General features: G+C 55.1%; 2 protein-coding genes across 3 annotated transcripts in view; one reads left to right on the forward strand and one right to left on the reverse strand.

Annotated features, from left to right (window-relative positions):
- Positions 1 to 1096: 1096 nt before the first annotated feature.
- QSOX1 (quiescin sulfhydryl oxidase 1) overlaps positions 1097 to 27773 on the reverse strand; it is a 43262-nt gene continuing 16585 nt past the window's right edge. Inside the window, exons 3-13 of one of the 2 annotated variants that reach the window (XM_035280248.3) lie at positions 23469 to 23514; positions 22791 to 22893; positions 19692 to 19782; positions 16579 to 16724; positions 14884 to 15018; positions 12765 to 12894; positions 9334 to 9456; positions 8391 to 8538; positions 4877 to 5056; positions 2512 to 2849; positions 1097 to 1781 (exon numbers count right to left, since the gene is read on the reverse strand). In XM_035280248.3, coding sequence (XP_035136139.1) covers positions 1773 to 1781; positions 2512 to 2849; positions 4877 to 5056; positions 8391 to 8538; positions 9334 to 9456; positions 12765 to 12894; positions 14884 to 15018; positions 16579 to 16724; positions 19692 to 19782; positions 22791 to 22893; positions 23469 to 23514 — 1449 coding nt within the window. In that variant the 3' untranslated portion in view covers positions 1097 to 1772. Of the gene's footprint in view, positions 2850 to 4876; positions 5057 to 8390; positions 8539 to 9333; positions 9457 to 12764; positions 12895 to 14883; positions 15019 to 16578; positions 16725 to 19691; positions 19783 to 22790; positions 22894 to 23468; positions 23515 to 27773 lie in introns of both variants that reach the window. The other variant, XM_035280245.2, reaches the window with a different exon arrangement.
- Positions 5078 to 7806, forward strand: LOC144580200 (uncharacterized). Its single transcript, XM_078355517.1, has 2 exons — positions 5078 to 5820; positions 7219 to 7806. The coding sequence occupies exons 1-2, from the start codon at positions 5078 to 5080 to the stop codon at positions 7679 to 7681; spliced, it is 1206 nt and encodes a 401-aa protein (XP_078211643.1). The 3' UTR covers positions 7682 to 7806.

The following is a 27773-nucleotide window of genomic DNA, read 5'->3' on the forward strand; positions in this document are numbered from 1 at the left end:
GCTGGGGCTGGGGCTGGGCGAAAGCGGTTCGGCTGCCAGAGGCAGCTGTGAGGTGGGAGGTCCATAGCACTCCGTGGGCCTGGAGGCTGAGCCACACACTGAGGAGCCCAGGCTGCCTCGACAGCGTTTCCAATGCAGCCCTCATTCTAGGTAACTGAGTTTGGCTTTAGAAATATGGTCACAGAAATCCCCTGCACTTGGCATTGGGTGAGGAGCCCTTGGGGGTTGAGGGGCAGGCGTATTCAGTGGCCTTGGTCCAGTGGGCACAGTGGTTGCTGGCCCTGGGAGTCTGTCACCCTCCTGCAGGCCGGGGTTGCCTTCTCACCGTGGACTCCTGCCTGCCCCACAGGCCCCAGGCCAGGGCCAGCCCAAGGGGAGCAGGGGGTGAGGTGCAGAGCCCAACCAGGATGGAGCCGCTGGGGGCCTGGGGCAGGGCGCAGAGAGGGAATCCCCCCAGGAGCCCAGCAAAGCACTGCAGCTAAAAAGGTGGGGAAACACTCAGGGAGCCGGCGGTCCCTCCCCCGTCCCAGCTGTCCCACAGCGGGAGTGGCCTTGGCATCCCACCTGCTCCACTCAGCACCCAGGCCATCTGAGCAGAGTGAAGATGTCAAAGAGAAAACCCCAAATCGGATTGAAGCTCCTGCTCCCCCTTAATGAGGTTCATTATCAGTGGCTCTGATCCTTGTAAAACCCAGCAGGCCGGATTAGGGGCAGGCTCTCTAATCCTGGCTGACTCCTCCCCACCGAGTGGCCAGCCCCACAGCTCAGACAAGCCCTTCCTTCCTGGAGGAGGAGCTGCAAGTAGGCAGATGCAGACCGGCTCCCTCGCCAGCCTGGGGCACCGAACAGGAGCTCTCAGGGAGGGTGAGGGCAGGGGGTGGCAGGGCACACATCCAGAGGCCTGTCCCGGTGCATGAGGCCGCTGTGGGGTTTGGGGTGCAGAGAGCTCTACGGGCATCTGTGGCCAGGAGCTGCGTGGGCTGGAGAAATCGAGTCTGGCTCCAGGTGGGGCTGCAGGTGGGGCTGGTCTCCGTGCATTCTGTCCAGACCTGGACACTACGTCTCCAAGCAGTAAGTTAAAGAACACATCGATGCCTGCCTTAACAAAAATAGTTTATTCCACACGCCTCCCAAGCAGGGAGTAGCGTGCAATGAAGCACAGTGCAGCACTGCCCCTCCCTCAGACCTAACCTCTGCACAATGGAAGGCGAAACCTGGAGAGAGAAGACACTCCCCTCCCTAACTTCTACCCAGTACCCTCCAAAGATGAGCATTTATCTTGGAGACCAAAATAAGAAACGACAAGAGACCAGAATCAGATGGGGCAGAGCTCAATAGGGAGAAGCGAAAGCAGCCACCTCCTGCAGCGAAGCCAGGGCCAAGGCACTAGAGACCCACCTCCTTCCCATGCCACCACCTCAGCAGGCCCCCCACCAAGCAAGCCACTCACACCCTACCGCCCAGCAACCATGGCCTGCCTCACCTGGGAGACCAGCACGACTTCCAGAAGCTTCTACACCCCACCCTGAAACCAGACCCCACCCAGGAGGTCTGAGGAGCTGGAGGCTGGCCCGGGGTGGTCCTTCCTCCCAGGGTGCCAAGGCTTCTTCATTGTCCGGAAGGGAGCGGGGTGGGCAGAGCCCCAGCAGGCAATGAGGGGTTCCATTCCAGCCCACCCAGCTCAGGGCACCCTCCTCTGGCTTCATTTGCCCCAACTTAGGGCCAAGACCAAGCAGGAGAGATTGAGGCTCCAGTGAGAATGAGGCAGGACTTCAGATAAGCTGAAAAACAGGAATGCAGAGCTGAGAGACCAGGGACTGCGCCGCCCACGCCCACTGTCTGGGACTGCCCTCTCTGCACAGCAGGGAACCTGGACCCTGCTCCTGTCTTTTGTGCCAAAGGAGCTCTCCGTCCTAGCAGCCCTAAGAAGCTTCACTGGAGGAACTGGTTTTCCTGAATATCCCACACTTCTAAGCCAGACAAGGAGCAAGGGGTGGGAGGAGAGGGAACGGGGTCAGGGGGCTGGAGGAGCTACGGATGCCAGCTCCCTCTCCCGCTGCCTCCCCAGGTGGTTCAGGCTACAGGGTGGCCAGCATGGCCCTTCAGGGCCCTTATCTTGGCCCGGAAGTAGGTATACATGGCCAGCAGGCCCATGAAGGACAAGGAGTAGAGCCCCACACAGAGGCTGATGTCCAGGTGTGAGAAGCCCCCTCCCAGCACCTGCAGCCACTGGCCTCGGCCCTGCCTGGCTCGAGCCTCCAGCTGGCCCTCAGGGATGTCGACCAGCTGCTTGGAGCTGCGGCCCACGTGCCTGACCTCCAAAGGGCCCCAGAGGCGGTTCTTCTCAGCCCAGGACTCGGCCAGTAACGCAGCCCCCGTGTCTCGCTTGTTCAAGTGCCACTGCCCATGTGGCTGCTCCCGCTCATTCCTCTGAAGCTCTGCCATGTGCTCAGGAGGCCCCTGGCCTGGTCCAGCTCCAAGGCCAGGGCGCAGCTTCAGGGGGTGACTTGCCTCGGGTCTCTCAGCTGGCACATCTGGGGTGGTGTTTGCAGTGGGTGTCATCATCTCAGGCTTCTCAGGGTCCAGGGTTGAATTTCGGCTTTCCAGCTCCAGGCCTTCCATTGCCAGCTTTGGGGCGGCTGCCACACGCCATGCATCCCACCGGGGGGCTGAGCCTGCTGCAGGGAAGCCTAGGACGATGTTGCTTGGGGAGAAGTGGACCTTGAGGAAGGTGAGGGTGGCTTCCACATCCCACACGGGCACATCCAGGCGTTCATTGTGGCAGGCAGAACACAGTTCACGCGGCGGCCACTGCACCTTGGGGAACTGTGGGTCCTCGCTGGCAGCACCTGCAGAGGGAAGCGTACATGGGCTGGTGGTGACACTGGTCCCACCCAAAGCCCAGACCACACTCTTCCACTCAGAACGCCAGCTTCCTTGTCTGCAAAAAGGGCTTGCCACTGCCCTTCCAGAGGAGGGGAAAGGAGAAAATCCAGATTGCGAACACTAGCCCACGCTGGGAGCTCAGCAGATGGCAGCCTGGAGGCGGCGGCGGACCTGCCCTACCCCTCAGCCCCGGCCCTCTGCGGTTTCCCAGGGAAGTGTGAAGAGTGCCCGCCATCTCAGTCACTTCCCAGTGTTGGCCAGACCCACTGTCCCGCTTCGTGGACTTTACACCCAGTTTGTGCCCCGAGGGCAGACATGGAAGGGGGAGAATACTCATTGTCATCTGTTCTGCAGTCTGGTTGGTCTGCTTGTGTTGGTGTTTTTTTGCATTTTTCTGAAATTTTCCAAATTACAAACTGCAATATGTTACTTTGTCAATTCAAGGTAAAAATTTTTTTGGTGTGTGTCTTTTTGTTTTTGTTTTTGTTTTTCCTTTTCGTGGAGAACAGGGTCTCATTATAGTGCCCAGGCAGGTCTCAAACTCCTGGGCTCAAGCTATCCTTCTGCTTCTGCCTCCCTAAGAGCTGGGATTACAGGTGTGAGCCACCTTGCCCAGTGGGAAAATGTGTTTTAAAGCGAGGGTCAGCTGCTCATGGCAATCCCCAGGTGCTCGTCTTTACCCAGCAGCAGCCCTCTGGGGCAGGGGTGGGCTCCAAAGGGTACGTTGATGGGGGGGGAACTGGGGGTCACTTGGAAGAGTCAGGATGCTGCTGGGGCTGCAGGTGTCGGTACCCCAGGTAGGGCCAGCCCTCTCGGCACCCTCTGGATGAGTCCCAGAGGGTGAGCCACAGCCACCAGCCCCTCACCCAATGTTGCCCAGGGAATGCATCAGCCCATCCCTTCTGTAGAAGCACCTCTCCTAAAGGATTTAATAGGGGGACAAGTTGTTGACTGTGAGGAAGCAGGAGCAGCAGCAAGTGGCATGCAAGTCAGAATGGTTATTTTGGGGAGTAGGTAACAAGCAGAGTCCAGGGTCCAGCCATGAGTCACAGTGATCAGGCCTGGCAGAGGGGCTCTCAGCTTGTGCCTGCTAATTACTGGTTTGTTCTGAAAGGATCCCACCAGAGAGGGGAGGGGAGGGGAGGGCCCTACATCTGGCCCCTCAGGGAGAAGCCCCAGCTCCTGGCCCTCTAGCAGCAGCTGGGAACCTGCCTAGGTCAAGGGGCTAAAGGGTCAAATGGAGCATTTGGTGGCAGGGGAGGAGCAGGGCAGGGGAGGGGAAAGGAGAAGTCAGGCATGTGTCTTCCTTTCAAAGTTCACAAGGAGGCCCCAGGAGACCATGACCAAGTGCAGGCGCCTGCACCACCACCTGCTCCGTTCAGCTCCTTTAACCTTGGCTCCGCCCCGGTCTCCCACCCCTGGGAGGCTGTCACAGCCACGTGCGGGACTCCCTCCCCACACACAGGCTGCCTCCTGTCCACAGATGGCTCCCTCCCCACCCCGCGCCCTGGAGTTTAATGTGTTTGCCCCCTGGAGCCATCAGACTCCTGCGCATGAGGAAAAGGAAGCACCGAAATGAGGGAATGCAGAGGGCAAGGCCTCCTCCTGGGAACCGGTGCCTGGTGTTTCTAGGGAGGACCTGGTCTCCACCAGCCCCTTCTCTCATCAGACCCTTCCCAGGGAGGGAGAACCCCAGCTTCCTCCACCCTAGCAGTTTGAGTAAGCAGCCAACAGCCAGAAGGCGGAGCAGGACAGGCAGGAGAGGGACCCTGGTAGGCCAGAGAGGGGCCCAGAGCAGGGAAGAGTCAGCAATGGCATGGGAAGACCAGAGTCTTACAGTGCCAAAGCCTCGATTTCCTCATCCTGAAAAACAGGGCTGGGCTGTGACTGAGGGGACAATGAGTGTCCCTTCACCAACTTTTGGCCTAAGACTCCAAAGTATCCTCACCCCCTCATCCCCCACCGGTGACTCTGGCCGCCCCCTCCTTACCTGCGAGGCGAGCGTTAACCTTGTTGTGGCTAGACCAGAGCCAGAGGGCAGCGGCGTCAGGACTCCCAACCTGGTCCATGGAGGCAGCAGCCATCTGCTCAAAGTGGCCGGCGCAGTCTCGGCAGCCAAAGAAGAACCGCACGTAGCCTCGGATGGCTTGGAGGACCTCTTGGGCCTTGGCTGCAGGGGAGACGAGACGCCATGCCCCAGCCCTTCAGGCTGCCAGCCCCACTGCCGGTGCCTCCCCAGGCCGCCATGCTGACCCCGCCCTGCTGCGGCCACCCCTGCACATGCACTCCAGCCTATGTTAGGAGAGGCCCAGTGTCCCCTTGCCTACTTCTCTACTTGCCAGGGTCACTTTACAGGAGACCCCATGCCCCCCAAACTCCCAAACCCAGATGCCCTTCCCTGCCACTCAACTGGGCTCTTGTCACTCACACCCAGGACAAAGTCCACACTCTTTGGCAGGGGACTCAGGCTCTTTGTGACACGGTAGGAGAGGTCAGCAGGGGCCACAGGGCCACTGCCCTAGCCCCAGGCCCCTCCTCCCCTGCCCGCTCAGGCTGCCCATCCACTTGCTCCCACCATGACTCACCTTCCTCGGGCCTGCAGCTCACCTACACCTGCCCTAAGCTGCCTCCGTCTCTCCTCACTCTCCCCGTCCATCCCCTCTACCCCAGCCCACTGGGCCCTCTGGACTGGTATCAGCAAAGGCCTGTTAGCCAGCCCCACTTTCCTGCTCTAACTGACCCCAGGCTCCCTGCTGAGGACACCACTCCTCCCCAAAGGTGCCCCCTCCAAGCACTTCACCCCGGGCTCCAGCACTCCTGGCTCGTGCCTCCAAACCCTCTCCCTACTGCAAAGCTCCCAGGCGAAGCCAATCTCCTGCTTTTACCCTTCCACGCAGCAGGATGTCGGCACCCTACTCTGTCACTACTGGCAAGGTGAGACCCACAGCAGCCCATGCCTGCCCTCCTCTCTCTCTCTCCTCTGCCTTCTCAGCTTGGTCTTTTGCACCCAGCGCAGGCGCAACCTCCCCACCACCAGGCCTCACCACACCGGCCCTGGCTGTGCTCGGCCTCTGTCCCCACTGCTGCTGGGCCGCCCTACTCCTCACCTCCTCCAGGATCTCACTTCCGTTAATGTTTCTTTACTGCCTCCTCCATTTCCCCCGATAAGGGATCATTCCAACTGGGGAAAATGATGATCATAAAGAAGTCCCCTCTAACCCAGTCAGGCCCCAGTTCCTGCTCGTCATCTCCAGCATCTTGCCTCCTGGTCTCTCATCAGCCAAATTCAACCAGGCCATCACCTCCACTATGCCACAGACACAGCCCTGCTACAGATGTCCTCTCGCTGCGCCGCCTCCAGCAGCACGGTTCTGAAGACTGCACCTCCATCTTGAAAGACTGCACTCCGGGGCCCCCTTGAAATCCCCACAGCCTGTCCCTTTCAGCCTCCTTTGCTGGTGGTTTGATGCTGCAAGCCCCAGGGCCCAGTCCTCAGCACTCTTCTCTACCTCCCCACCAGGGAGCTCATCCGGTCCCACGGCTTGAGCTAAGAGGCTACTAACAATGACAAAGCTGATCTCTATCCTGCACACCTTAACTGTGCACACTTCCATTGGGAGGTCTATGGACACAAAGCAGACCATCGATTCTACCCTCCCACTCTGCGCCCCCGAATCCTCAGCTCATGGGACTACCATCTGCCAGGGGCTCAGGCCCCACAACCCTGGCGTCCACCCAAGTCCTGCTTCCCACATGGCCTTCCTCCAATCTCTCATTAAGTCCCTCAGCTCCACCTTTAACATATCCCCAAATCTGACCGCTTCCTCCAGGGGCACTGACAACCCTAGTCCCCCTCAGCACTGCTGGACAAGCTCTGCAGCTTCCTCCTCGGCTGGCCTGCCCCCCTGTCCCACAGCAGCCCACCCTCCACCTTTCTAGAATCTCTCTAGAAACATGTGTCATTCCCGTTAGACTCTCCGGTGGTTTCCCAAAATGCCAACACCAACATCCAAACCCTGCCCTTGCCAAGGCCTTCCAGCCCACGAGTGCCCACCTCCGCCCCCCAGCCTCTCTCTGCGGCCTTACCTCTCTCCCTCCGGCCACAGCGCCCTGTTCTCGCTGCTGCCCACACACCAGGCTTGTCCTCTGCACCTGCTGGTCCCAAGCCTGTGCTATGGACTGAATTATGTCCCCCCCAGATTCCTATGTTGAAGCCCTAATCCCCAGCCTCTCAGAATGAGGCCATCTTTGGAGACAGGGACTTTGAAGAGGTGTGAAGGTAAAATAAGGTCAGGTGGGTGGACCCTAATCCAACAGGACTGTGCCTGGCAGGAAGGACAGGGAGAGGGACAACTGCTGGGAGACACAGTGCGAAGACGACCAGCTCACAGCCAAGGAGAGAGGCTCAGAGACACCAGCCCCAACACCTCCACCTTGCACTTCAGCTAGCAGAATGGAGACGACAGATGTCTACTGTCTGAGCCCCCAGCCTACGCAGTCATCAGCGCGGCCCGAGGACACTAATACAGCCTGGGAAGCTCTCTTCCCAGATGTCCACACTGCCTCCCCCTCTCCACATGGGTCCCAGCACCGGGCCCTCCACAGGGAAGCCTCCTCCAGTCCCCACTCCAGACAGCACCCACTCCGGCACTGCTTTGCTCTGTCTTCCTCACAGCATTTGCCATCGTGGCTGAAACCACCTCTCTGTGTCTGTCCCCTTCCACTCAGGTACTGGCCTTGGGAGGGCAGGGACCTGTCCCATGTACTGCTGTGTCCCCGGCACCTGCAGCACTAAGTGGCATGGTGGAGATGCTCCAGCCACACCGGCTTCCCACACCGAGTGGCAATTCCTCTGATACACGAGGCCCCTGCACAGGCTGCCCCCTCTGCTGGGATGCTCCTCTGCTGGCAGAATCCTACCCACCCGTCACCTCCCTGTGAGGCCTTGGGCCCTTTCCAATGGCATTGAGCACAACCTCTCTTCACTCCCGTATCCTTCTCTCCACTGTGCAGTTTGTGGATGATATAAGGCAGCAGGGAAATTCTTTCCCTAACTTCCCCTAGGAAATTGTTTCTCAGTGGGAAGTGCAATATCACTCCAGGTGCCTGCCATGTATCAGCTATGCAAACTGTGACATATACATGATTTTTTCTTCATTAAGAGTATATAAAAATAGAATCACAAATTTTTCATGAAGACTGAAAGCAAAGCAAGCTATAAGCCCTAAGAAAGCCAGGGAGAGGCCTTAGCCCCAAAGCTTCAGGGGAGAGGACTGGGTGAATTCCCAAAGTCCGCTCCCACCTGGGATGGGTTCCATTCTGACTGTGTGGGGCTACCTGCAGAAAGAAGGATCTTGCCGGAGCCCCAGGGCTGACTCTCCCCATCCTCTGGGAGCTGGCAGCCAGTGGGGCAGTTCAAGGGAGCTGCCATGCTCCCTCCCACTTTGCAGGGCTGAACAGGGCAGGGTTGGAGGCACAGGGGGGTGAACAGGCCCTGGACATACCTGCTTCCTGTGAGTGGTCTACAGGTTGCCGAGCTGCCTGCACAGTCAGGAAGTGGAAGAGGACCCACAGGGAGCAGGGGAAGCCCCGGAAATGTGGCTCACTCCCCTGGCAGCCAATCCAGTTCACCTTCTTGGCAAGAACAGCACCCTAAGGGACACACATGAGTGTGAGTGCACATCTGGAGAAGGAAAAGGATGGGAGGAGAGGTGGCAAAGGAAGCTTGTGGGAGACACAGCCCTAAGACAGATGAGGTCCCTCAGTCTATCGCCTCGAAGGTGGCATTTCCCTTCCACCAGCTCCACCCACCGAAGCAGCAGCAGATCTGAAAAGCTGTGACACACACGCACACACACACACACAAAGCTGTGACACAGATCAGGTTGCATCCTGTTCTAGCCTCAACTTTCCCCACTATAAAACAAGGGGGTTATCTCTGAAGTCCCTTCGCAATTTGACAGCCTGTAAATCTATAAGGTCTTACACCTTCGCTGGCTGCAGTGACCCACATTTGCAAACAGCAGCATGAGGAGCCCAGAAGGAGCCTGGAGAGGGCCGGGAGGCCATGCTGGGCAGCACCCCGTGCCAAGAGGCAGCACAGGGCAGCTGTTTAAAACTCTGGTGTCTCACCAAGTTTTTATCCCAGGCCAAACGCTTACTGGCTGTATGATACCAGACAAGTTGCTGAACCTCTTCAAAGCACTGTTTCTTCATCTGCTAAATGGGGAGAATATCTACCTTCCACTAACATTATGAGGATTAAATGAGACGTGCATAGAAAGCTCAATCAATAGTAATTTACTGATTATTAATGGAAGGACCCAACCAAGATCACTGACTCCCTGAGTGCAAATTAGTGAAGGAGGTCGGAGAAGACAGGGTTAACCCCTTGCACTCTCACAAATATGGAGGGTGGAGAGATCTTCATTTGCTTCCCAGACTCACCTCTTTCCTGTCGTCCAGGGCAGTTTTAAAGAAACTGTATGGAATTTTCCTTCTCTTCTGCCTCTTGAGCCATTCATTCACAGAGTGCAGGAAGTTCTGGACTAAAGGCTGGCCAGGGAAGTACTGTGGAGAGGAGCAAGTGGGGAGTAAAAAGCAATTCCCAAGTTCCTTGTCCTGCATTGGTAGGAAGCTATGCAGACGCTGGCCAGGGCAGTTTCATGGAAAGTTCCAAAACCACCAGGAAAACATTATACCTGAGACACAGATGTGACTTCTGTACTACTTTGCTCTGCACCCCGTTAGGCTAGAAGATGGGGGAGGGAAGGTGCTGGCTCTAAGTGGGGCTGGGTGCTGGGGGTCTCTCTCAGACCTCAGGCTGCTGTGCAGCCCTTCCACCCCTGACCACCACTAGGAGGAAGGCGGGAGCACTTGTGCCTCTTGCCAGGGTTGCTGGGAGCCCTGGGCCACATGGTCCTGTCTTTGGGTGGTTCTCAGATAGAGCTGACTTGCCGACTGACAGGCCAGCTGGGCTAGGGGGCCACAAGACTTTTCATTTGGATTCCGTGGGCTGCCAGTGAGGACCAGCCAGGCCAGGGGCTCCCAGCCAAGATCCAGATCTTGATGGTAACTCCCAGTGGTCTCTGAGGAGCATGAAAAGCTACTCTGACAATAAGTCAACTCAAATCTGATTAGTATCAGCACTTGAAAACCACAGGACTCCAGGGAGGAGGACATATGTGTGGGTGCGTGTGTGCGCATGCACAGTACGCTGGGCGGAGGGCAGGGGAGAGGGGTGCAGCAGCGAGCTGGTTGGATAAAACCACAAAGAGGCTGGCCGAGGGGACTTGGACCCTGAGAAACTCAGCAAAGAAAGCAAAGACAGACATTTGAGAGGAGAAGGATGCTGGAGACACAAATGGTAACGAAATGGTAACTGCCATCAGAGCCAGTCCTCTGAGAAAGACAATAAATATTCCTATCAAACCTCGGGCTGGAGACCTTTCCCCAGGGCGAGAAGTGGCCGGAAAAGACCATGCTTTGACATGTGCCCATGCGGGCCTCTGAGACTCACACACAGATTTACAGCTTGGAGTCAGCACTTCTCATTGACCTTTGCCATCATCCCAACTTGGAAACTTCCGCCTTCTAAGGTGATGGTGCCAGAGGAAGGATGAATTAAGGTGCTCTGACAACCGGGAGCAAGGAAACCCTGGTGCCCATACGCCACCCAGTGGCCGGTCCTGCCAGCTGCTCACGAGAGGGAGCACGGGCTGGGAGAGGCGGGTGGGGGAGCACCGGCAGGACTTGCAGAGGGCTTCCCCACTGACTGGGCAGCCGCAGGGCTGGCAGCTCGCCAGGGGGAGCCAGCAGAGTGTGCGCTTGCACCCTTGGGTGCTCGAGCCCACGAGCACCATGCACTTGGTGATAATGGGCATGGGCTGGATGAGAGTGGATGTGGCCCCCTGCCCAGCCCCTCACTAGCTGGAGGACCCTGGCAGGCTGCTTTAGTTCTCTGGGCCTTCGTTTCATCTTCAGTGATATGGAGATCATATTAGAAGCCGTGCTGTGGAGTCTGTTCTGAGAAACACAATTATGAGCTAATAGACAAAGAACGCTGCAGGCACCGGCAGGGCTGAAGAAATGGTAGCTGCTGGACATAAACTGATCCTGATAGTACTATTCAGGAAGAAGCTACCGAGGCAAGGCGAGGCCCAGAATGCTTTGCAGCCCCCAGGGGCTGTGTGGGCAAGACCCAAACAGAGGGTCTCCAGGCCCGTGCCCCAGGTGCCTCTGTTGCTACTGCTGGGCACTCCCGGCTTCCCCGTCCTCCCCGCCGCTGCCAGCCCTGTCCTCTCTGACAGCCCTGGCTCTGCAGGGCAGGCACCTTCCTCTAAGCCCATTCCCAGTCCCTGCTGAAGGCGGAGGCTCAGCAGGCACAGACAGGGTGAGGCTTAGGCCTCTGCCAGCTCAGGTACTTTCTCAATCTCATTCTTTCCCCACATACTGACTGTAAACAGCACCACTGGAGCCAAAGAAAATGGCAGGTTTGCACACAGCTGAGATTTGCGAGTGGCACAGAAGCCAATCTCCCTGGGCTGACCCCTTTGGAGGGCACTGGACTAGGGTGATGGGGTGTCTGAGGCATGCCGGAAAGCATGCTGGGGGATCTCCTTCATGAGTCAGGACAATGGACCGTACATGGGACCGTTCTGGACTTTTCCCCTCTGAGTCTCTAGGTTGTCGACCCCAGGTCTCTGTACTGTGAGGACCAAGCAGCTCTCAGCCTTGGAGGAAAGGTCTCTAGTACGGCAATGGACTGAAGAACAAGGACTCATTCTGCTTGGGACTTCTGTGAGGGGCCAGCAACTGTCCAGCCTTCAGCAGAAACGTCCCCATCAGGCCCTCTCGATGTCACCACGCATGCGTGTGACCAAGCCAAGGGGTCAGAACAGGGAGGTGGGAAGGAGGGATCAGGCTGGCAGGAAGTTCCCAAGGGGAGGCACAAATCACCCTGAGGGCAGCCCCAGCTTCCTGCAGACCAGCACCGCATGGGGGTGGGGTGGGTGGGCTCAGATCCAGGCCCCAGGGCCAAGGGAGGCTGAGCCTGTGGCCAACCCCAAAGCGCCCAGAGCCAAGTCTGACTCAGTAGTACTGAGCAGCAGAGTCCCGGGTTTCCAGTAGGGCTGCACTGGCCAGGATCTGGAACCAGAGGGAAGGGCGCAGACAGGGAGTGGCAGCCACCTCTCACCTTCAGAGAGGAAGGAGCGCAGGCTCAAGGCCTGAGCAGAACACCTCCAGCCGGCAGAACAAAGGCATCCCACTTGAGCTCCCTGGGCCTCTTAATGGGGATGGACAAAATAAACCACCCACCTCGAAGAGTAGTTAAGAAGATGAAATCCTATACAGACATCATGTCCTCAATAAACAGGAGCTACTCTTCACAGAGTAGCCACCTTCCCGGGGAAACGATCGAGGAGTAAGGACGGCAAGGTCAGGGCCAGGGACGGGGTGAGACTGGGCAGGAAGCAGGGAGTAGCAGAAGGGCATCCTCTCCTTCGCCGGAGTGGCCCAGGGGTCCTGCTTTTCCAGTGACCATGGCAAGGGGTGGGAAGCCACACGGGCTCTGGGGACTCAGGCAGGCAGAGCCACAGTCACCCAGTCAGCTGGAAATATCCCCAGGTAGGGGGCACCCTGTTTCCCACCCACCCCGCTGCATGGGGCAGGGTTGTCCCTGGCAGTGTGGGGCTGGTGTGGGGTATGGCTGAGGCTGGAGGGCAGCACCTATGGCGGACAGGGAGAGCTGTGGGGACAGGTGTCCAGCCAGACCATGGGCTTCTGGAGGAAGGGGCTGACGGGGTGCCCAGCTTAGAGGAACGCGCTCGGACCATCTGTGGAATTGCACAGACAAGGACGCCCATGGCCCTGCTCACCTTGGCCAGCACTGCCACAAACTTTTTCAGGGCCACCAGGCGCTGCCCTTCCAGGACTGAGAACCTGCCCACTTCTATCCGCAGGATGTAGTGCAGTGCAGACTCCAGGTCAGCCATGTAGATCTTGGAGCTGAGGACCCAGAGGGAGGTAGAGAGAGAAAGGGGTATTAACCATGGGGCAGGGGCTGGGAGGAGCACCCAGGGCTGAAGGGAGAAGAGGAGGGGCACTGCTGGCGGTCACAGAGTCTTGTAAGTTACTACTTGCTTCTGCCAGAAATGTGCTGTGTGACCTTGGGTAAATTACTTAATGTCTCTGAACCTCAATTCCTCATCTGTAAGATGTGAATAATAATACATTGCTCAAGGGTAAGTTGCTGAGAGGATCAAACAAAAGCACAAATGTAAAACTCTCAGCAGCTCCTGGCAGAGAGGAGGAGTTTTCTCTCTCCAGGCCCAGAGCCAGCCCCTCCTACAACTCACTAATCAAGCCAGCTCTGAGCCAAGACCCCCAGACACAATCAGATCAGCAGGTGCATACACACACGACATGCCTCTGGGAAAACTGGGCCCTCTCTGAAAGACCAGGGTTTAGTTGCCCACCAAGGCTGGGAAATGGGTGGTGGGGGCAGGAGGGGAAGCAGGGCTCGAATTTCTTTCAGGACTGACATGCGCACAGCTGCCGGACTCATGTCTCAGGTGGGCCCATCTCACACCTCTCCGCAGCCCTCAGGGAAGAGCCAGGGAATCCATGCTGGCTGCTCCACCCCAGGCCCATCATGCTGGGGTCCAGGCTCAGGGTTCTGGTGGCAGGGGCCAGGAAGGTTGGCTGCCTCTTCCCTTGTCTGTTGAGACCTGGGTTCTGGCCTCAGTTTGACCATGAGCTAGTTCTGTGAGCTGGGCAACTCCATTGACTTCCCTGGGCCTCAGTCCCCTCACCTGTGAAATACATGAATGGCTCCTGCCCCCACTACATCCTGAGGTTGGAAAGAGCCCATATGGGCAACTAACGGGGTAGGCACTGTGGCTGCCTGTGCTTCCCCCTCAGGGCAAGGTCTCCTCAGTTTACCTCTCCATTCCAGTGCTCTGCCTCCAGAAGTAAGTGGCCCCATGACTGAATGAGGTAACATAGGGAAGGCGCCCAGCACAGAGCCAGGCACGTAACACCAGTCCGAGCTATTACAAGAACGTCAATGGTTTGCATAACCGTAAGGATCACATGACCATTACGAGGATCACTCATCATGATGGAATGACCGTAATGATCACAACACCGCTCATTCTTTCTTTTTCCCCTCATCTACTAAACGTCTCTCCATTTGGCACTTTCCACCCTTGAAGTCCCTCATGCTAGGATGCAAAGTCCTTCCTGCAGTCACCTTTCCCCCAACTTCTCATGCATTCCCCTTGTGAGGGCCACCAACCAGGCCAGCTCTGAGCTCCCTGGTCAGACATTTCCACCTGGTATGCAGCTGGTGCCAGTGCAGGAGGTCTACAGCTTTGTCTCACTCCCAACCACAACAAGAGCCCAGGAGCCTCAGAGAGAAGAGCAGCTCTCTCATGCTTACAACTGTGGACACACACACAGGTGAGCTGAAAAGGCAGTGCACTTGCTGACACCACAGGCATTCAAGTGAGGCTGAGTGCCTTCCTAGAAGGGACGCCGTAAACGGGACCGCAGGGACTGCATCTGCCTGGTCATCTCACATAGTGAGCACTCAAAAAGATTTACTGCAGACATAACTGCTTGGGTGGGAAGTTGGTCTGGAGGCCTGAGAGTGTTCTTCCACATGGATTCCCCATTTGTGAGTAGAGTTAAGCTGAAGGGGCATGGAAGGTGTTCATTCCTCGTGAAGGACAACTGGCAGTGCCAGCCAGCACTCCCCACAGTCAGCCCAGCCCCGTAACAGACACTGGAGGGAATGCAGCTAACTGCCACTCCCACACACTGAAGGCCCTTGAGCATGGCCAGCCTTGGGGTGGGGGACAGCCTTAGCTCAGAATGGTACACACTAAACATATGACAAGGAAGAAGAATGAGCAAGAGGGCGTGAGTGTGAAGGGGTGGTGGTCTGTGATCAGAGGATGGGGAAGACGTGAGGATAACCAGCCATGGCCTTACCGATCTGCAAATTTCCAAACGGTGGGAGCTATCTTGTTCACAGTGGTTGGTGCAACAGTGGTCTGGGGAACCTCCCTGGTGAGCCCAGAGAGCCTCTGCAGGTAAGCAGTATAGAAGGACCTGGATTCCATGAGCCTGTGAGGGCACAGAACCAAGGAAGAGAGGCAGTGAATGCAGAGAACAAGGTCAGCGCTAATTAGTGTCAGAAGAGGAAGCAGTGTGGCTCATCAGACAGAAGGTTTATTAAATATTTGAACGAGATTCCATCTTGTCCTCTGGGAGGCCAGAAGAGGCACCCAGGCCTTGCTTTAACCTTTCTAATCACTGCGCATGACGTAAAAGGCCCCTTTAATACCAGCCTCATCTGGTAAGGCAACTGGGCCCAAGAATTCCCCTACTGGCACTCTGGCTCTGGGCAGGGTATGGAGAGGCATGGGACAGCCCAGTACCCACAAACAGGAACGGCAGGGTGTGACCCCCTTCTCCGGGACCCCGAGATTTGAAAATGGCAGCTGCCCATCTGCAAGCTCGCCCTGAGGTACCATGAATGACATCACCCCCAAGAAGTCCAGGGAGTTTGTTAACGGATAAAAACAAAACAACAACAAAAAACAGGTAGTAACAACGACAAAGGGCCTCCAGAATTCTCTAAATATTTGTACAGTCCTTTTGATTTCTCTCTTCTGACAGGGAGGAGTCCTCCAGGGCACGATATACCTACTGAGCACATACATACTCCCCCTCATCTGCGGCCCCTGCAGCAGCGTGAGGGCTGCCCAGGGGGAGCTGGCAGGGGACGCATGGCTTCTTTCCACTCCACCATCCTGGCCCAGGGTTTCTTGGTGAGCAGATGGCTCAGGAGGCAGCATCGTCACAAACAATTTTCCCCTCCACCAACTCCGAGAGAGGAAACAATGCCTCTCTCCCCACCAGCACTGGCACTTTCTGGGCCTGCCTGGAAAGTGAGCGCCTCCCTGTCCTCAGTGGCATCGTGCCTCTTGGGTCCCCTAGCAGGTGATCTGGGCCAGGGCGAAGGCGAGTGGCCGCCCTGCCCAGCACACTGTGGGTGGGCACTGAGGGTCCCGAGGAGCAGCTCACCAGGCACTGCAGGTGAGCCTTGCCTCTCTGGCCCATTCTCCTGCCTGCAGGGCCTGGCTGACATCAATCATCTGCCCAGGGAGGGCACCAAGGCACCATCTGGTGCCATTAAGGGGCCATTCAGCAGCAGCAGCCTGGCAGAGGGGCTGAGGCTGGCCTGATTGTTTTCTCTCGGCATTTTGGAACTGGCTATTGTCTGGCTCCTAATGAACTTTTCTGCAATTAGAAAATCAAAGGGAGGGAGGGTCAGGCCATTTGAGTCCTTGCCAGGCCTGCAGCCTGCCAATGAGTCTGCCTGCAAACAGGAGAGGGTGGGGAAGAGGGCAGTGGTGGGGAAGGAGTGGGGGTGGAGGTGACACTGGATGGTGGGGGGCTGAGGCAGGTCCCTGAGCTGTAGCGCAGGGACAGCATGCCAGGCCCAGGCTCCTGACTGTGGAGGTGCCGGTCCCCATGGAGAGCAGACCCCAGCTTCTCCTGCAGGGCGCCCCTCAGAAAGAATGTGCTGGCCACTGTGAAAGGTGGGCAGCCCCTCTGGGCAAGCAGCAAGGATGAGCACAGGGAGGAAGGAGAGTGGACGCCAGGGGACAGCATACTCACACGGGCACTCGGGAGACAGAGCCGTTCCGGAACAGCAGGTAGCAAGAGGGGAAGTTGGTGACACCAAACTTTCTCACCACGTCGGCCTCTGTGTTCAGCACCCTGCGCACCGCCACGCCTTTGTGCTGGGACAGGTCCAGAGCCACCTGCAGGGACAGCAGGACATCTGGGGGCCCGGCCACTGGGTGGAGGGGCCAGGGCAGAGTCCCAGCTTGATGCCCTGTGAAGGCATCCGGATGGCAGCTGTGCTCCCTCCAGACTCTAAACCCAACAAACCGTGGACCAACGTGATGCACGAGACACTGGCCGCCAGTGGCACCAACCGCAGGTAACAAGCGCAATCACTGCCCGGGAGGAGAAGCCCCGGAGCTGTGCATAACACACACGCCTTCATTTCCAATGACAGTCCCAACTGGATGCCATCTTCTTTCTCATGAAAGCAATTTGTCAAAGGCATAATAAAATGTGGTTTCATTTTAACTCGTTTGTTTTTTGCACTGAACCAGCACGTTCTTGTCCTTAAGACCATCACAACCCAAGATCTGACTGTTTGTTCTCTGATGTCCAGGATTCCCCAGGTCCTGCTCTTAACACTTTCTAAAGGGAAATATCCCTTTAGAAATTACTAATGACTGTTTGTTTGAAATATCAACTGCTGGGGGCAAGAGCAGTCTCCCTTATGGAAGCTCGAGTCAGAAGATATTTAAAGAACTGTGATTTTCTTGAGTTCAAATACATATGGTAACAAATTTCATGGGTAGGATACAGAAAAAATAAACCCTTGGAACTGAGTAAACTAATGGGGCTAACTCTGAGCCGAGCTATGTGCAGCAGTCAGAGTGGCCCTTTGGGCAACGTGTATAGTTATAAGAAGATCTGAAACGGATCCTTGACATGGGGCTCTCTGAAGGCAACAAGAGGACTTGTTGAGAAGGACAATGTCCCCACATCAGGAATGGGAAGAAAAGTTCTGAGCATAATCAGACAGGCCAACTGCAAATGCAGGCACCAGCCTCTGACTGACGTCTCACTCCTCCTTACTAGGGAGCAGGTGGCGCCCCCTAGCCTTTATTCTTAGATTTATAAAGCTTCCACTCTAGACTCCAAATCAGAAAAACAGACTTACCAGACATGAGTTTTTTTAGAAAGAAATAAGCGAGAACATTAGCTAACATGTATTGTGTAGGTGTTATGTAGCGGTCACACAGATCGCCTCATTTATCTTCAGCGTAACACTGAAACAGCAGCTCTTCTCAGGAGACTAAGAGATGTGGCGCCATACACAATGGCTGCCTGCATTGGAATCCTGGACCCACTACACTAAACGTCTCCCTGATTCCATTTCTTCACTTGCAAAATAACAACAACAATAATAATAATACCACCAACTTTGTGGGGGCTGTTCTGAGAACCTAAGGGGTTAATTTTATTAAAATGCTGTAATAGTAACTAGCACATAGTAGGTACATAAGTGTTTATTTAAAAATAAAGCTCCTGGTCAGGCACAGTGGCTTACACCTGTAATCCCAGCACTTTGAGAGGCTGAGGTGAGTGGATCACCTGAGGTCAGGAGTTTGAGACCAGCCCGGCCAAAATGGTGAAACCACATCTCTACTGAAAATACAAAATCAGCCAGCATGGCAGTGCATGCCTGTAATCCCAGTTACTTGGGTGGCTGAGGCAGAAGAATCACTTGAACCCAGGAGGCAGAGGTTGCAGTGAGCCGAGACCATGCCATTGCACTCTAGCCTGGGCAACAAGAGCAAAACTCCATCTCAAAACAATAAATAAATAGATAAATAAAGCTCCTATCTTATAGCTGGAGAAACTGAGGCTTAGAAGTGAAACATGCCTCCAGCTCACACAGCTTGCATGTGGCTGAATTGTGCTACAAATCCCAGCTTAGTGTGGCTCCAGAACCCAGGCCCTTAGCCACTTGTCCCACGCTGAGCACCCCTACATGGGCAGGGGGCAGTTGGCTGCAACTACTGGGACCCCTGCTCCTAGTTGCTCAGGGGACTGTGAGGGGAGAGGAGGGAGAAGAGCCCATTCCAATCACCATTTATCACCTCTGTGTGACCGGTATGAACCCAGGCATGAACTGGGACCCCAGAGGGTCTGCCACTCCTTCAGCCAAGCTGTCTGCCTCCTCCCCAACACCTGTGCCTCCCCTCTCAGGGCTCAGAGGCCTGGAGACAGCATCCAGTTTCAGCTCAGACTCTCAGCTGTGCTTGATGACTTTCAGCAGGAAAATCACTCAGGCCAACAACGCAGTTTAATTTCATGCCGACTCTCATGCTTGCGCCCAGCACTGCCCTGGAGAATCTCCTGTGCACTGGCATGTCCTGCGTTTGCAGCCGGGAAAAGCTCACACGTGGTCTATGTAGAAGTCCATGAGCCAACGGCAGGATGGTGAGCTCTCTGTGTTAGGCCAGGGGAATGGATCTTTATAAAGTACCTAATATGTGTCAGCTGCAATCCGGGCCCTTTACCTAAACTGCTGCATTTGACTTTCCCAATAATATGGAAAAACATAATCACCCCTGCTCCCTAGACAGGGTGCTGCAGCCGGAAGCACTGAGCAGCTGGCTCATGGACACCCCACGCAAGAGATGGAGTGGCACCTGGGAAAAGGACCCCGTTTCCTGCAGTGGGGCTGGGGCACCTCAATGTTCCCTCCCTCCCAAATATTTTACTCCAATCCCATGGGGTGGGAAATTGTGGAGACAGCACTGGCTTTGGAGTCAGATGGACCTTTGGAGTCAAAAGCCCTCTTCTACCAACTTAGCTGTGTGATCTTGGGTATGCTATTTTGTCACCTGCGTTAATCCGGGGGATTGGCAGCTACCTGTGCCAGCAATCTGGTCCAATGCTCAGTAACAGCAGATGTAATATTTGGTTTCAGTGAAAGAGATAAGAATAAACAGGTTTTTAAATGCAGAGGTCCAGCTCCTGCACTTCCCATGACTCCCAGCAGGGGTCAGGCCAGTGCCAGGCTAAAAGACGCGGGCCGGCCGCCAAAACCTAGGATTGGCAGGAAAAGCCCTGCTCCCAAACTGGGGATGTCTCTCAATGGCTATCCAGGAGTTGCTGAGAACTTCAGGGTGGCTCACCTCTCTACCCAGGTAGGAGCCTCCCTTTTCAAAGATCAGGGCCAGGTACTCTTCGTTGTTTCTCGCGAAGAATCCATCAATCTCCTTCATCCTGCAAGAGACAACTCCAGCAGTCACACTCTGCACAGCCAGCAGAAATAAGACAAAGCCGTTGGCAATGCCAGGTGCTGGTGACTCGGTGCTGCAGGTGCGGCCGGCCCACCCCCCTCTGCCTCCACACAGGGCCCTCCAGGAAGTCAACCAAACCTTGAGTCTCAAAGGATGTTACCCTTGTTACCTAATCCTGGCTCTTCGCCTGACCTACCTTGGGTGCTTGGTTTTGTGTTTGCTTCCTGCCTCTTTCAAGAGTCAGGAGTGGGCCAGGGATGGTGGCTCATGCCTCTAATCCCAGCACTTTGGGAGGCCAAGGCAGGCGCATCACTGGAGATCAGGAGTTCGAGACCAGCCTGGCTAACACAGTGAAACCCTGTCTCTACTAAAAATACAAAAATTAACCAGTTGTGGTGGTGGGCACCTGTAATCCCAGCTACTTGGGAGGCTGAGGCAGGAGAATCACTTGAACCCTGGGGGTGGAGGTTGCAGTGAACTGAGATCGTGCTATTGCACTCCTGCCTGGGCTACAAGACTGAAACTCCTTCTCAAAAAAGAGGCACGAGTGGGTAGGAGGCAGCCTGGGGTGGGGGACTGGGAAGAGATACTTTGACACCAGTTGTCTCCATGTGCTGGGGCAAGCCCAGGCTGACTGGATGTGGTTTTTGTTGGTTCCCTGAGAGCTGCTGGGGGATTAGAACCCAACAGCTATAAGTCTGGAACTGTGACAAGTCACAACCAAGTGGGAGATGTGTTCTTTCCTCTCTTGAGCAGGCATTAAAAAGGAATGAAAGAATCAGAAAGACTTGGGTGCAGGAGACCTTAGAAGCCATGTATACCTCTAACCCAACCTCCTTATTTGAAGATGAGGAAACAATTTCCTCTGTTGGAAATGAATAAGAAGGCAAATTTATTATCTTCTCAAATCAGAGAATCAACCTGCAAGTTGTTTTTAAAACTCAGTTTCAAAAGAAAATCACACAAAAATGATTTCTTATTCCAATTAAAAACTGAACATCCTCACATATGCTTAAGAGGTTAGCAGGTGAGAAGAAATAGGGGAAAGGGGAGACTTGCTTCTTCTTTTCATCCTCCACCTGGTGACCTTACTTCCCTCTACCGAATCCAATGACATGGCAGTGACCACCTCTAAACAGAAGCTGCAGCAGGCACAGTGGCTCATGCCTGTAATCCCAGCACTTTGGGAGGCTGAGGCAGGTGGATCACCTGAGGTCAGGAGTTTGAGACCAGCCTGTTCACCAATATGGCGAAACCACAGCTCTACTAAAAATACAAAAATTAGCTGGGCATGGTGGCACACACCAGTAATCCCAGCTACTCGGGAGGCTGAGACACAAGAATTGCTTTAACATGGGAGGCAGGGGTTGCAGTGAGCCAAGATGGCACCACTGTGCTGTAGCCTGGGTGACAGAGGGAGACTCCATCTCAAAAACAAAACAAAACCAAGCACAACAAAAACAGAAGCTGCAACATGGCGCTGATGCTGGAGCCCAGCCGCCCAGCCAGTGACAGTCCAAACGGATGTGCTAAGGAGGCGAGAGCCAGAGTGTACCCCGCCGAGGTGGAGGAAAAGAGGTGTTGAGCCTTTAGAGTGGCACCAGGTGGCCTGAGGTCAGGAGTGTGAGACCACCTTGGGCAACATGGTGAAACCACATCTCTATTAAAAATAAAAAAAAATTAGCCAGGCTTGGTGGCAGGCACCTGTAGTCCCAGCTACTCGGGAGGCTGAGACAGGAGAATCGCTTGAACCCAGGAGGTGGAGGCTGCAGTACCAGCCTGGGTGACAGAGTAAGACTCTGTCTCCAAAAAAAAAAGGACCACTTTGAAAGAGCTTGGCAGGTTTGCCTGATTTGTTGCTCTTGAGATGCTCCCGGGTGAAAATGTGCCATGAGGAATGTACATGTGTGTCTAAGGAGGGAGATGGAGACCTGATCATTGAGAAATGGAAGAAGCAAGGACCAGGGCACAGGCTGGCATGGGTGTTTTCTGAAGAGAAGGTCTGGTTGTGAAACCTCAAACCACATAAAGACTATACTGCATCCGGGGTCTCCTGAAGGTCCCTCTGGAGGATGGAAAATTGGGAAAGGTGACAATGGAGTCATTGTGAGTTGGCTTCAACCCCAACTGACACATGGAAACACAGTCTCTCAGCAGGGCCAGGTCTCCGAGAGCACACAAACGTAACACAGCCTCTGCACACCAACAGTGCTTGCGAGGCCCGTTCAGCACCTGGGGCCTCCACTGTGCTCAAGGCTGGGCTGCCTCTAGCAGCCACTGCCGGTACATGGATTTGGTCCTTCTTGAAAACAGTCCCCCGAGACGGGCATTATCCTCAGTTCTCATACAGAAGTGGGGAACCTAGTGTTTTTAATCTACCTGCCTCCTTCTTTGGGAGAGTATGGGCAAAACCTTACTGCCCTCATTTTTCTGGAAAAGAGGCCAGCTGCAGGGTGGATATAGAGCACCAGCCACTGCACCTGATGCTCTGCAGCACAGAGACCCAGGGGCCACCCCCATGCCCCAAGCATGACCACCTTCTCTCCACCTCCCCATTTCCCTTGAAATATTCCATCTCCTTTTTCCTCCTCATGCCATTCTGACTCTCAGTGGCCTTCCTGGGGATAGAGCATGTAAAATCCTGCTGTGTGCCCCAAACATTCTGGGGGCAGGTGGCAAGAAACAGCAGCAGGTACAACCCGGAGAAGGCCCACCCATCTTTTCCTTCCCACCTGGTGGGATGGAGCCTTGCACCCATCCGTCAGCCTCAGGAAGACAGAGCTCTTCAGCAGGACCTGCGCAATACAAAGCCACCCCGGCTATCAGCTGCCACCTGCTTCTGGAGTAGCTCCAGCCAACTGGGGTGTCAGCCCCACAGGCAAAGGCAGCAAGGAGAATAAGCTGGAGTCCCCGCCCTGCTGCTCCCTCCCTCTCACTCCAGGCCTGGGGCCCTGGCCCACAATGCACTAAGCCTGCCCTGGCCCTAAATACTTGGCAGGCTGCAGTGGGGGACAGGCTGGCGGCCATGTGTCATGATGGGACTCCAGGGCGTCAATGAGCCTCTCCCGCAGCGTCTGCACGTCAGCACCAGCCACTGTAAACGAAAACAGGCATGGGGGGGGGTGTCAGGAGAGCAGAGCGGCTTCCACAGCACACTTGCCAGCTTCACTCCCAGAAACAAAGGGCCTTGGGCATGGCCAGCCCCAAAAGAGACAGACAAGGTGTCAGTCCTACCCTGCTCTAGAGGAGTGAGGCTTGAGGGTCCTCCTGAGGCCCCAGGCAGTACAAGGACACCCATCCCTTGGACAGGAATGACTCCCTCAGAACTGGGCCCTATCAGGACTTGCCCCGGGGGACTGTTGGTCTGCTCTCTGGATGCCAACCCCATTGTGAGAGTAAAGGTCTTCCGGGAACACGGTGTCCCTGCCCCTACCCCAGGGCCCTGGGTAGGTCCAAGCTGAAGGGCATCTTCAGCTTGGCTTTCCTGAAGGCTGACTGGGAGGACAGTTTTAGGAAAACACAAGCGAGGCTTCCTGTGGGGACCGCCTCACCCTCAACACTGCCGAAAATGCCAGGGCTTTCTCCACCCCAATAGAAACCCAGGCCAAGGGAGGCAGCAGGAGGAAGACGCTCACAGGACAACAGGACAGCCAGGGCCGGGACACCCACCTGGAAATACCGCTCCCGAGCCGTTCTTGGAGAAGGCCTTGAAGAACTGGAAGCAAAACACAGGTGGACGTCAGTGACAGAAAGTGGCTAACAGTGCAGCCACGAAGGCCTGCTCTTAAAATCTGCCTACTTATTCAACATGGCGCCTGGGCAAACCACTTAACCCTGCTCAGCCTGTTTCTTCATCTGTAAAATGGAGAGCTGGGGGCGTGCGTTGCTCTAGGAGCTGGACACTGGCTCCCTTTGATACCCTCACATCCGCCCCTCCCACACCCCTCGGAAGCATCCAGGGATCCTGTGGGCAGCTGCTCATACCCTTTCCCCCACACGGGCCATTTCTGTGCAGCACAGCGCCTCGCATATAATCACTCACAAATATCTATGGCGAGTGATGAGGTACCACTGCTGTTTTCCTGTGCAGACCCATCCGAAAAAACGAGGAGCAGGCACTTCCTACATCCCTTGGGAGATGTCAGTCTGCTTCTACGTCAACGTGCCCTTGCTCCTTACTCAGGAAAAGAGGCTTAGAGGCTGGTGTCTCCGTCTGCTGAGAACTCCCAGTTCAGCACAGCAGACACAAGGAAGAGGGTCTCCAGAACAGGTCCTCCTGAAGTGGGGGCCTGAGTCCCTGGAGAAACATGCTTTGCTACAGACTAGTTGATTTAACTCATCACTCTGTCTTCTTTTCCCATGTACATGAAACCCCAAGCCGAGTCTGTCATACCTCCTTGGGGCAAGAGGGCAGACAGAACAGCCTGACTCCTGGCAACCTGGGCATCTGCCCAGGTGGCGAGACGGCTGCCAAGGCTTTTGCCTGTGCTCTTCCGGCTCAGGAGGGAACATGGTTGAGTTGTCCTGGAAGCGGCCATTGAACCGCCTGGGGGAGCACCTGCAGGCTGGGAAGAGGCTTCTTCCTGTGGGCCCCTAGCCAAGGGGCCACTTTTCACTACCTTGGGCCTCTGCCTCCAACAGCCAAACACTGGCTTCCTTCTCCCTTCTTGGATAGAGCTGTTTGGCCTTATCCCAAGCTGGTGGTTGAGTACAGGCCCTGGGCTCTGGCAGACCTGGTTCAAGGACTGGCTCTGCTTTGCTCTTGCTGTGTGACCTTGGGCAATGCATCAACTGCTCCGAACCTTCACATTCCCACCTTTGAAATGACGATGACACCATCTACCTTGAAGACTTGTGAGGATTTCATGACCATACACCTGAAGTGCTAAGCACAGTACCTAGTGCTTACCACAAGGAACTGGTAAATGTTAAGGGCGTCATCATCACCCACCACCAGCATCCCCTTCCCTCCCTCATACCTTTTCAACAGCAGGAACCAGGATTGTCAAGGACCTGTTTGTTCCAGCCATTTGTAGGCAGAAAATCTGGAAGCCACCTGCCACCCTCTCCCACATGAGGAGTAAGGGCTGCAGAGAAGCCACCTGTCTCTCCCCACCTGCAACCTTCCGCTCCCTGTGACTGCCCCTGGGCCCTTACTCCTGCTCACTGCTTTACTCTTTCTAAAACATTAATATAAACTTTTACTGTAGATGAAAACCATCCACGTATACATGCCACACGTTTAAATAGTGTTCTTTATCGTTAACTTTACTGGCCTCATAAAATTATGCTATCCTACTATTTATGAAAATGATCATAACTTTCCTTGATTATGAGATCATATTGATAATGCATGTCACGGCATTTATGGACTGACACTGTTTTTCAGAAACAAAATTGACGATACATCTATTTGGGGTTTGGTTTGCTGACAAATAATCAGCCCGGTCAGGTGCAGCGGCTCACACCTGTAATCCCAGCACTTTGGGAGGCCTAGCTAGGAGGGAGGGTCACTTGAACTCAGGAGTTCCAGACTACTCTAGGCAACACAGTGAGGCCCATCCCTATAAAAAGTTAAAAATTAAAAAAGAAGCTGGAGGGTGAAGCTGTGTTGCTGTTATTCACAGAGACGGCGCTCTTGTTTATGTACAGGCAGGATAGACTCTGACTGGTTTCTACAGATAGGAGAACACGCCTGACATCATGAAGCCTTGAAGTGGGCGACTCCCACAGCGACAGCTGTTCTTTTCACTTTGAAAAGTAAATATGATCATTTTTTTGTTATCAACCATCAGGGCAGGTGCCCACATTAAAAGGGGCTGGCAATACTTTCATCAAAAGGCAGCCTCTCTGGGCTGGGCGCAGTGGCTCATGCCTGTAATCCCAGCACTTTGGGAGGCCAAGCGGGGAGGATCATTTGAGGTAAGGAGTTGGAGACCAGCCTGGCCAACATGGTGAAACCACGTCTCTACTAAAACTACAAAAATTAGCCAAGTGTGGTGGCGTGCGCCTGTAATTCCAGCTTCTTGGGAGGCTGAGGCAGGAGAATTGCTTGAACCCAGGAGGCAGAGGTTGCAGTGAACTGAGATCGCACTACTGCACTCCAGCCTGGGTCAGAGAGACAGACTCTGTCTCCAAAAAAAAAAAAAAAATTCAAAAAAGACAGCCTCTCAAGATCCCAGCAGTCACAGGCAGCTTGGAGTCTCACCAAGAGCCTCGGTCAGCCAGAGTGGGATGCAGGCACCCCAAAATCCTCTCCCGAAAGGTGCAGGCCAAAGGGAAGGCCCTGTGACATCTCCAGCTGTTCCCTTGTCCTGGGAAGCTTCCTGCTCACCTCCCAGTCACGAAGCTCTGGCTCCCACGCTTCACGCTCTTCATTCTTCCTAGCCATCTCTCATCACTCATTCTCCTTTTCTACCACAGCCTCCCCTAGGCTTACAAATAGATTCTAATTCTCCAAATCTAAACCTTAAAAGAGGAGAGGACGGAAAGGGAAGGAGGATGGGGATGAAGAGAGGCCCTCCTTCCTCCTCCAGCGACTATATATCCTTCCTGTGTCCCTGCGCTGCCAGCTTATCTGAAGCATCTGCTCTCACTCCTCGACTGCCCTCTTGCCATCACCACATGACCCTCAGTTGAAGCCACTCTAGGGCAGCCTCGTGGTGACCTTCTCTTCCGCCACTCCAGTGATCTTTCCCCACCCCCCGGCCTCTCTGCGGTACAGATGTTATTCCTGCCGACTTTGTCCTCCCAGGGTGGGCATCTGTCATTTTTCGTGCCACATTTTGTTGACGCTTTCCTTCGTCACCTTCACGTTGCCATCCTCCCCTGGTTGGCTGGATACTGGCCAGCCCTGCTTGGCCACCCCTGCCCAGTCCTAGCTTCACCTGTGACTGCTCTCCTGTGCCCACTGCCCTTGCCATCTCCTACCTCCTACAGCCACACGTCAGGTCCTGGCACTCTTCTGTTTAAAAAGCTGTTGAAGGCACTGTCACAAAGAAGTTGCTCAATCTGGCTTCTAAATGAACGAGTGGATAAAGGGATCAATGAACAAATCTATCGCTTCTCCCTTGCCAAAGCCAACGACTCTGGCCAAATGATGTGCCATCTAAACCCTCTGCATCTCAGGTCCCCACCTGTCCTAGACTCCTGGTTCTTCCTGGTAACCTCCGTCCAGGTGTCAGGATATGTCCCCTTCCCCCATCCCCAAGATTGAGTCACCCCTCTCCCAACCTGCTTTGCCACCTGTGTTTATCTCACCCAGCGACCAGTCCTCCTCCCTGCCACCCACACCATTCCCCTCTCCAAAAACCCGTCATCCAGTTAGCTGACAAGTTCTGTGCATTTGACCTCCGTGACACCTCTTCAAAAGTCCTCTCCTTTTCCACCTGCCTTGTCTAGACAAGGGCTGACAGGTGATGAGGTATTTCTGGGTCACTGCATTAGTCCCCACCTTTCGCGCTCTCAGAAGTTGTAGGATGTTCAATCTTTTCATTCTCCAGCCACCTTCCTCACTGCTACTAAGGTTAGCTTTGTAAGGCACAGTTCTGGTCTGAACATTGTGCTTCTCCTCACACCTCTTCCATGACTCCCCACTGTCAATGAATAATGTCCAAACTCAATGCATCAAGGCCTTCCAGGACCCAAACTCAAACTCACTTTGCACTGCTCTCCACTCCCTCCACTCCAGCTGCAATGGACTTCGACCTGAATCCACCACCCACCCATGCACCCACCTTTGACCCAGAGGCACCTCTTAACAGACATCTGTTCAGCTCAACAGAGAATCCCTGCCCTTCGATCACCCTAGAAGCTCATGTGGAAATCGAGTCAGGGCACATTTTTGTCCTCTGATTAATACGTATTCTTATTCAGTCAACCACTGGGGGCGTGTGCCCTGCCCAAGGGAAACCACCACAGGAACTGAGACTTCGGGAGTGTGTTTCTTTTCTCCAGGAGCCGTCAGCACCCATC

This window comes from Callithrix jacchus, chromosome 18, assembly GCF_049354715.1.
Source record: "Callithrix jacchus isolate 240 chromosome 18, calJac240_pri, whole genome shotgun sequence".
Lineage (NCBI taxonomy): Eukaryota > Metazoa > Chordata > Mammalia > Primates > Cebidae > Callithrix > Callithrix jacchus.